Source organism: Asparagus officinalis, chromosome 4 (assembly GCF_001876935.1).
Source record: "Asparagus officinalis chromosome 4, Aspof.V1, whole genome shotgun sequence".
Taxonomy (NCBI): Eukaryota; Viridiplantae; Streptophyta; class Magnoliopsida; order Asparagales; family Asparagaceae; genus Asparagus; species Asparagus officinalis.
The window spans coordinates 105,542,932-105,552,819 of NC_033797.1; the positions used below are offsets into that span (position 1 = coordinate 105,542,932).

The window sequence follows — 9,888 nt, forward strand, 5'->3', positions numbered from 1 at the left end:
GCATTGCTGATGAAACATCTTTAGTGATTTCTATCCAGCAGTCTTTACTAACTTCCACATAAACATCCCTTGTTCAGTAATTAAATTGCAACTGAAAACCTCAACTATCTTAGGCAAGAACCAGATGGGATGTTGACATATCCTGTAAGCTTATATTATATACAAGAAATGATAACACGTGAGGGCTGGTGGCTGCTACTTGTGAATCAGAGAGTCTTTGGATGATGTATACAAAAGCTGCATTGCATCTTTAGGAAGATCAAGAAGCACATATGTGTAGTGAAACATTACAGTATTTTTTCTAACAAAATATATGATAATTCTAAATCAGTGCTTTTGTAGGTTGTGGTCTTTATTCCTCATGCTGCTTAGTGTTTCCCTATTTCTTACATTCTAGTTATATGGCTTGTCTGCTGATGCTTTTCAGCTGTCAGATTTTTTCTTGATGTCATGTTTGCAACTTGCAGTAATATGTATCACAGTTTCTTCATACACTGTTTGTTAATATTCTACTGCACCAGCACTTGCATTACCATCTCATAGCAGTGCTGTATGTAGGGTTCTTCACTAAAGAAGGGGCCGCCTTTCCAACATTTGGCATGAATGTGTAAGGTGAACATATGCTAGATGACTAGACATGAGCCAATTAACGTAGGATAAAAATCAACAATTAACATAGGATAAAAATCAACATATTTTTCTGTTCATAGCGTGTATTGCTTTGTGGATCTGCAGGTGTAACATATTTCATCTTTTACTTCTTTACAGGAGAGTGAAATTGCTGTCTTTAGAAGGATGCTCACAGTTAACAACCGAAGGTCTTGAATCGGTGGTATTGTTATGGACTGATCTCAAAAGCCTCACAGTGGTATCGTGTAACAATGTAAGGGATGATGCGGTGTCGCCTGCCCTTTCAAACTTGTTCACTGTTCTAAAAGAGTTCAAATGGCGGCCTGATTCCAGATCTGTTCTTGCAATGAGCTTAGCAGGGACAGGAATGGGAAAAAAGGGTGGAAGATTTTTCAATAGAGTGTGAAGCCGTTCTATATTTTCATGAGGCTTGTGTGAGATCTCAGATATCCATTACAGTGGAGGAGACCTTGATGGCAATTTAAGAGGGCCCTTATTTATTAGTATTGTACCTTAATTATTACTGTAAGCGCATGATTTTTTTTTGTGCAGATAAACACCACTGTCTTAGTGCTTCAAATTTCCTGCTTCTGCATGGATATCAGCTTTCTCAGGGGCTCTTTTCATCTACCATCAGGGCAGCTGAAGGCAATTACCGACCCCTTTAGGTAGTTTGATTTTAAATCTGTTACCTCTTTCTAAGTATTATCTTTCTAAGTATTAACTTACTGATAGTTGCTTCGCTTTAGAGCAGACTTTCAATTGCAGTGTTATACTTGCTTGTTTCTAGATGGTTAATGTATTTGATGAGTAGCTAGTTCTGCATCTAACAATGATGCTAGGAATTGATGAGATCGGAAATGTCACTGTGTACCCCAACAAGTCACTCTGTTCCCTCATTTATTTCTTATTTAAACGCTTTGTAAGTTCCTGCATATTATTGTCTCTCTCGTTGAGTTTATCACTCAACTGGCATTTAATTATGCACAAATGATTGGTACTTCTGGTTTAAGTTAGATCGGTCTTAAGCGTGGAGTACATTGTGGAGTGAGGGGTTTATTTTGTTCTCCATTCTTCAATCCGCTGAATCTGGTTCCATTTTCATAGATTTGAGCAAATGGAGTTGGATTCTCCCGATTACCAAAAAATATAAAATAAAAAAGTAGTGGAGAGATTATGACAAGATTACAGCCATTTTCATTCGTATTATTTATATGCTCCTTAAATCATGAGTATTTGTGAAAATGGTCTTCAAGTATTAGTATTTGCAAAACTACTAAAATCATCAATTTTAGAGAAGGCTACTATCAAAGCAATTAATCATTAATTTTGATAAGCTAATTTGTAATCAGAAGGTAAAAATTATCAACAAAATAATTGAAATTTAGCACCTAAGTTGATTATTTGTTAATTTTAAGGGTATTTTTTCACAAAGTTGATGGTTGAGGGGTAGTTTTGTAAATACTAATATTTAGGTCGTATTTTGGCAAATGCCCATGATTTAAGGGGTATATATGCACATAACTCTTATTTGTTTAGTACATGGTCGTGATTCATTCCATGTTTAACTCTTACAGTATCTCTATGAATTACACTATTTTCCTAATTTAAACTCAAACGCAAATCACAATCACAACTAAACAAATTAATGATTATGAAATTGCAGTGACCTCTACTATTTTCTTATAATAAAGAGGATATGAATCCTATTCTTCTGGATATCTCAAAGCGTCTTCATCTGAAACCACTTCTTTTGGTAAGTTTAATGTCAGTCGTTTACAGATAAAGTAGCAGCATTGTAGATTACGAAGCTGAGTTATCGACAAAAACGCACAGATGGTTTACTAAGATGGCATGAGCGTTTTCTATTGATAAAAATAATAACCATTACAAGTCAAACCAATAAGAGCAGAAAAATGATCAGCCAATATGAGACTATAGATAAAACATACAAAATAGGGCGAAAGATGGTCTCTTACCAGCCATTTCCATTAATTAACAACGTTTGAAGACCATATCTAAACTGCACAATTATCCTTACTTCAAAAAATATATGTAAGCTGTTTAATGAAACAATGGCTAGTTGAAAATCCAATAAATAGTAATAAACTAAATCATCTAAATTCTTTAAAACAAAACAAAAGAATGTAGCAAAGTACAATCTTTAAAATGAAGTTAGTCTGGTCGTCTTTGATCTCTTCTCACTTGTATCTATTATGTATATATGTCGTTAAATTGTATTGGCTATTAAACTTTGAGAACGTGCGTTTTTCCACTTGTTGCACTGCTGTATCTCTTAGGTATACACCATAACAACCTTAGCCGTCATGATAGTGACATGTGTAGAGGCTGATCTCCCCTTGGCAATTAGTACAAATACCTCTTTAAAGATTAAACTTTGAGTTAGGCTCACGATGGCCAACCTGGGTAAGGATCATCTTCCTCTAAAACCCTAGCCTATCTATTTACCACCTCTTTATCAAGAATCTGACTTATACATTAGAGGGGCACATGTGAACAACCCACTGTCGTCAATCCGACACTTTTTTTGTGATCTCAATCCAAGCTAAGTAGACTCATCTATTCGTAGGTGCGAAGACCTACTGCTATCATTTAAGCTAATTGAAGAGCCCTCATCAATCAAGTTTAAACTTACGAACTCAATCTTTTTAAGTTGATTTCATGCATCAACAGTTGGTGCCCATCATAGGTCCTCACTCTGATCCGTTTTTAATAATGATGAAGGTACTAACTCGCCAGGCAGGTTGAGTACTTTGAATTCCCATGCAAAAGAGGATGAATGGCAACACCAATAGATCAAGGCTATGATCATGATGATTTTAGAGGAACAATAAAAAAGGCCTTCAAGAATATAAAGGCAACCTTAGTCCTCGAGGAAGAGCCCGCGATACCTCAAGAACAACATAACCACGCTGATGACGAGCACAATCCAAATGCTGCGATCCGATCCAATAAATTTGATGGGGAAAACCTGACCAAATGAACAAGCAAACAACACCACCAAGACAAACCCAGGTCCGTCAACTGGGCAAAGAGCTATTACCGGGTATTTAAACCATCCCTATGACCGGATAACCCAAGTCCCAAGGTATGATCTTGAATGATTCAAATTGGCTTCCTAGGGGTACAATCCAACCTATGACAATATGCTTGATGGGAGCTCGCCCCGGACCAACGACATCATGAATGCACCTCATCACCAGATTAAGATTCCTAATTAAGTTGGAAGTCTATAGAGGGAAAGGGTGTCTCATCAAGCACTAAAGCAACTACCACAATGCGATAGAGATATAGCCAGGGTGGATGACGTCCTGATGAGTCAATATTTCTAAAACACGTAGAGTGGTAAAACCAAGATCTGGTACAATTTCCTACCCTAAATGTCCATCCACAACTTCTATCAGCTCTCCAATCTGTTTATTGGCCACTTCCTTGCTAAAACAAAAGGAAAGGCCTCCCTAACTACATTTCTCCAACCGAAGCAAGATCCAGGCAAGACCGTAAGTTAGTATTTCAGGTGATGCTAAGACAAGCGTCTTGATTTTCAAGATCCTTACAATCACGTCACCATAGCTAGGATGGTGTATGGGCTAACTCATAAAGACTTCCATCAGGACCTGTTTAACCAGCCCTGAGGAACTTCAATGATATCATTTGCTGAGAAAAGATTATATGGACGCTGAGGAATCCCTAGCAAATATTAGGCCTGATGAGAAAACCAAGAGAGAGAGAGGAGCTCGACCAAACAAGTGGCAAGCAGGGGACAAAAGGAACAGAAAATGAGTTTCAACTGACAACGTTCTTAACCTTCACACCTATGAATGAGCTGTAATCACAATTTCACCAACAAGCTAGACTTTAAGGGCACCTTTCGAAAGCACCCCAAAATTTGGTAGATCACAACAAGTGATAAAAATAAATATTGCCATTATTATAAAGAAACTGGGCACATGATTGACGACTGCAGAGCGCTACAACAAGACGTTGAGGAGCTAATACGACAAGGACACCTATACCAATGCGTTGAGCCCGATAATGGATGAATCAAGCTTAGTCGAGATTTAAGTTCAATAGAATTAAGTACATTGAGTGGGGGTGATCGACTGGGCTCAAAAGCAAGAAGCATCCCTAGGAGGAGTAACACTGAGGCAACTTTGAAGTGGCGCTGATCCAATGAAGCTCTAACTTCAAGAGCAACAACAAAAAGTATGTATCACTAAGCAATATTGCCATCATGATCTCAGCCAGAATATATGACTAAGAAATCAGTAAAATTTTGATTGACAAGGAAAGCTCAGTTTATGTCCTACATGATAATGAGTTTATTCGAAAAAGAGACTCACGCCACTTCCTTAGACCTTGCTCGAGTCCCTTAATAAGCTTCACAGGACATACTGTAAGACCCCATGGAATAGTAAACCTTCTACTGCTCATAGGGATCCCTCCATGCTAAATAATGATAGTGGTGATATTCTTCATAATCTGATGGAATCCCCCTATAACGCAGCATTCAAAAGACCCTCTTTGAGCCTCCTTCAGGCAGTAACCTGTACGCACCAAGGGATGATAAGATTCCCATAAAAAGGAGAATGGGGAAAGTCAGGTCGGCCAAGAAGAGCTGCAACAATTACCCTTGGTAGGTTGCATGACCTCATCAACATAGCTCAGGGGACATTGTAGAAGTAGTAATGACTAGGACAGGGGCCCAGACAAACAAGGGTCTACTACAAATGATGGGGTGACTCAATCAAGACAGGCTGACCTCCTGCAAAGCCCTATATTATGACAAAGCTTGGACTACCAAAACCAACTCCTATTCAAAGAGTTATGAAAGGGTCACACACTAGTACAAAACAGGACAGTCCAAACGGTTATTGGAACCGTTTGGACAAATCAAGATAGCCCAAACGGTTCAAACCGTGTGGGATAATAATTCCAAACGGTTTAAACCGTTTGGGAGTATAGAAAAACCCATACGGATAAACCCGTTTGAGAGTTTTATACCAAACGGATAAACCCGTTTGAGAGTTTTGATGGATCCTACAAAATTGAAATTTCATTTCCCCCCTATATTTCCCCGTTCTCCCTCTGAACCCGCGATATCACCCCCAAAAATTTCCCTAAAAACCCGCTCCTCCGCCTCGTCCTCCACAGCTCTCCGCCTTCTCCTCCGCTCCTCCGCCTCCTCCACCTCTCATCCGCCTCATCCTCCACTGCTCCTCGCCTCCTCCTCCACCGCTCCTCCGCCTCCTCCACCTCTCATCCGTCTCCTCCTCCACCGCTCCTCGCCTCCTCCTCCACCGCTACTCTGCCTCCTCCTCAATAGCCTCTCGATTCCACACATCCTCTCTGTAAATTAGTGTTATCTCATCTTTACAAAACCCTAAGCCTAATTTAATTGACCATCTAACTCAAATTTTCCTATTTACAGCAAATTAATCGACTTCCCGACGTCGTCTTCTCTTCCTCAGGCATCCTCTTTCTCCAGCAGACTTATTTAAGGTAATTTCTGGGAGTTTTCTTACTTTTAGGAAATATTGAGTTTTTTCTGCTATTATCTTGTATATTCTAAAATTTATGGTTATTCATGATTACGTTTACATGAAAAGTTCTTCCTTTTCTTTTTCCTCATTGAATCTTATTGCAATTGCCAATTTTGCATGATAATGTATCAATTTTGCAGGATAATGTATCATTTTATTAATGTGCATGATTTGATTGAACTTTTGCTAGGTAAAAATTGTAAAACTGAGGATTACGATTACACCACAAGCTAAACCTGTTTAAAATTGAAAGACACATATTGGTTTGATATGAAAGTTCTCGACTGTTTAGATGGTGAAGAAGTAACAGCCCTTTAATCACCTTAAGTATAATGATAATTCTAAGCAGGTAAATAAATAAATAAATAAATAAAATGGTTGTAATCGTTTGGCCAGATACTTGGCCAGATATTGAGTAATCATTATGTACTAGTGACAGGTATTGAGTAATCATTGTGTAAAATATGTATATTAAATGTAAGCAGGTAAATAAATAATACTAAAATAAAAAATAATTAAAATTAATAGGCCAAATGATTGTGATTGTTTGGCCAGATACTTGGCCAAACGGGTGAAACCGTTTGGGACAACAATATATGCCAAATGGTTGAAACCGTTTGGCCAAAAACTTGTCCAAACGGTTGGAACCGTTTGGCCTAACTGTAGGCCAAACGGTTCAAACCGTTTGGCCAAGTTTTTGGCCAAACGGTTTCAACCATTTGGCATATACTGTTGTCCCAAACGGTTTCACCCGTTTGGGATAACGTCCAAACGGTTGTAACCGTTTGGGCCGTTGCCCAAATGGTTACAACCGTTTGAGCGATCGTTAGGGAAAACTCATCCCCAACGGCTTTAGCCCAAACATGTTTTTTCCCTCTCCCAAACGGTTAGAACCGTTTGGGAGGGGGTTTTCCCAAACGGTTCCAACCGTTTGGGCTGACCTGTTTTGTACTAGTGACAGGTGGGGGGTATAGTGAGGTTGTCCTAAATGTCTGATTTATGACACCCATTGTGCCTTACAACATCTGGATCATCCAGAAGCATAAGGAAGCTTACAAGAAAGGTCTGAAAAGTCAAGCTCCTAGACTCCAAGAATATTTAAAGGAGGTTGGGCAAGAAAGTGACTATGATGACTCAGGGACACGTAGACAACCATCACATCAAAGGCCCATCGGTTTAGTATTTGGGAACCGACGTAATCTGCGGTTCACCAAGGAGCACATAGTAGAGGAAGAGGTGCTTAGGGAAAAAGGCCATTACAAACCAACATTCACAGGAGCCATCCAAAAAGCGACACATAGAACTACTAAATTCGGTGAAGTACTATGTGTCATAGGGTTCTACAAGGATGAGAGAGGATCCTTCCACAGCTCCGACACAGGAGCTTGCGGTTGAGCCCATAGCAACTTCTAGTAAACCTCCTGCTTATACCTTTGCATCAATTTGGTTGAAGCACACTTGGTTAACATGTACAATGTCTATGTAGGTGAAGAACCCGTCCCTCTTGAACAAAAGGATTTAGACGGTGATGAACGGGTCAACTACAAGGCCGATACTGAAACCTACCTCACTAAACCCGATGACACTGGCTTCAAGGGTGATACCAGTGGTTATTCCTACATGCTAGGTATGGTCTACTTTGGTTAAGTCTATGTAGTTTCTTTGTCTTGACAATTAACATTTTATTCATCTTTTTGTAGATGACGAACCTGAGCCAAAAATCGGTAACAAAGTGGCTTCCGTGTCTATTTCTATTACTAGCGAGCCTGTGTTGACAATTGGTTCCAAGAATTGGTCGCTCACCGAAAGTGATGGTAAGTGGACGGAGCTTGAAAACACCATTCTCGAATGAGACTATCATCAAGGAGGCCAAGGCCATCATAGCTGAGGCTCAAACCAAATTAGAGATGGCTCAGGAGCAGAAAAAGAAGCTTGAATTCAAGTTCTCTGAGCTCACCACTGAGTGAGATTTTAACACTTCTCAACTGCAGATTTAAACAGCTCCGTTAGAAGCTGCTAAAACTCAAGTCATCTATATCGATCCAGAGGTCTTGAAAGAGAGAGCTCTAAAAGGGGCTCTCGATGCCAGAGAGTTAAGATGGCTGAGCACATTAAGTGAATTTGATCTTTCTTTCCCTTTTTCCTTTAGGATTCCCTCTTCTGCAATAATTTAGCTCTTTTGATAATAATAGAGAACCTTTGTCATTTGATATGTGTATGATGGAGATGTAGTATTAATGTGTCGTATTGATATCTATGTTAGGGTTAGAGGTGGTAGAATCAAACTGATAGAGGTGTGGTGTTAACATATTAGGTTTGAGACTATTCAAAGGTGTAATGTTAACATGATAGTATTAGAGTTTTTGACAGAGGTGTAGGGTTAACATGACAAATAGATCAACCAACAAAAGTGTAATGTTAACCAATAAGATTTAGAGGAATCTAGATAACTATCGTTTAAAAGTGTAATGTTAACTAAATGGTTAGAAATCAATAGAAGTGTAATGTTAACTAGTTGATTTTTGAGAACTGTGGATTGACAGAGGTGTAATGTTAACCAGTCGAATCCAAAAAGACAAATCGACAGAGGTGTGACTTTAACCAATTGGGTCATTGGGGCACAAACCATCCATAGGCATAATGTTAATATAATGGGGGTAATGCATTTATAGTCAAGCAGAAGTGTAGTGTTAACTTGATGACTGGTTGGAGATTTTGATTTGGATATTAGAACACAATCCGGTTTGAAAGCCGGAACTTCTTCTACACACTCGGTTTTCTAGCTAACCGAAAACTCTACAACTCACACTCTTGCAATCACACTCTACACCCACTAAGTGTTGGACCTAGCCGTGTCTCCCTCAAGTGCTCGGTTACAACCTCTCTCTAGGCACGTCAACCGATACTACTCCTCTTGGGACGATCCCCGACTCTCACCACACACTCCTCTCGGTGTACAAGTGTATTACAAAGTGAATCTCACAAGAAGCATAATATAAGTCAATTGATTGTTCTCTAAACAAGGTGAGAACTCAATTAAGCACAACTCAAAATTATAATCTCTCACCACCCAACTATACTATGTATGTAAATACTAAAAGCTCAATGTGGGTGTGTGTAACAATGAGTAATATAAAAACAAGTCTAAACTCAATATAAATCTAGCTTTAATAGAAATGATAATTAACAAATAATTATAAGTAAAAGCTAGAGTTGAGTTTAGGAAAACTTCTCTAGATCAAGATGGAGAGATGGAGATTTGAGCCCAAACAAGAAGATGATCTCCTCCACTTGTGAAAACTTCTAAACAAAACAAACCCTTAAACACACTTAAACCCTTGTTTAAAACTTGTTTAAAAACTTCTTAGATTGGTTGAAAAACAACAGCAATAGGGTATTTATACCCACTAGAAATCTCAGCCAAAACTCCCAAAACAAAAGACCAAAACAGCCCCACAACGGTAATAAAACTACCCGTTGGAAACAGTACTGAAGGAGCGGCGGTCGACCGAAGAAATTCGCGGTCGACCGACAGAAACGATCGGTCGACCGACGGAAATTTTGGTCGACCGCTATCCAGGTCAAACACGAGAAAAACACCAGCTGACTTATCCGGTCGACCGGTGCGGTCGACCGAAGGAAGCTCTCGGTCGACCGCGGCGGGCGACCGACGAACTCTCTGTCGTCCAGTGAA

General features: G+C 39.3%; 2 protein-coding genes and 1 long non-coding RNA gene across 3 annotated transcripts in view; 2 read left to right on the forward strand and 1 right to left on the reverse strand.

Annotated features, from left to right (window-relative positions):
* Positions 1-1,565, forward strand: part of LOC109839115 (F-box protein At5g07670-like) — an 83,582-nt gene extending 82,017 nt beyond the window's left edge. Inside the window, exon 3 of the mRNA XM_020407547.1 lies at positions 769-1,565. Coding sequence (XP_020263136.1) covers positions 769-1,036 — 268 coding nt within the window. The 3' untranslated portion in view covers positions 1,037-1,565. The remainder of the gene's footprint in view (positions 1-768) is intronic.
* Positions 4,904-5,378, reverse strand: LOC109836076. The gene is made up of 2 exons (XR_002245819.1): positions 5,283-5,378; positions 4,904-5,198 (listed from the first exon to the last, which is right to left on the reverse strand). It is a non-coding gene; the product is annotated as an uncharacterized LOC109836076 (long non-coding RNA).
* Positions 7,401-8,399, forward strand: LOC109836077. Its single transcript, XM_020403992.1, has 3 exons — positions 7,401-7,606; positions 7,681-7,821; positions 7,895-8,399. Exons 1-3 carry the CDS (start codon positions 7,543-7,545, stop codon positions 8,044-8,046), a joined length of 357 nt encoding a protein of 118 aa, XP_020259581.1. The 5' UTR covers positions 7,401-7,542; the 3' UTR covers positions 8,047-8,399.

What these genes read in the sequence shown, in the direction of transcription:
- LOC109836077 (XM_020403992.1), top strand. Translation starts at nt 7,543, where the DNA reads ATGAGAGAGGATCCTTCCACAGCTCCGACACAGGAGCTTGCGGTTGAG. An exon ending in TGAGCCCATAGCAACTTCTA is followed by an intron (nt 7,607 to 7,680) that starts GTAAACCTCCTG and finishes ATGTCTATGTAG; the next exon opens with GTGAAGAACCCGTCCCTCTT. An exon ending in TGGTTATTCCTACATGCTAG is followed by an intron (nt 7,822 to 7,894) that starts GTATGGTCTACT and finishes ATCTTTTTGTAG; the next exon opens with ATGACGAACCTGAGCCAAAA.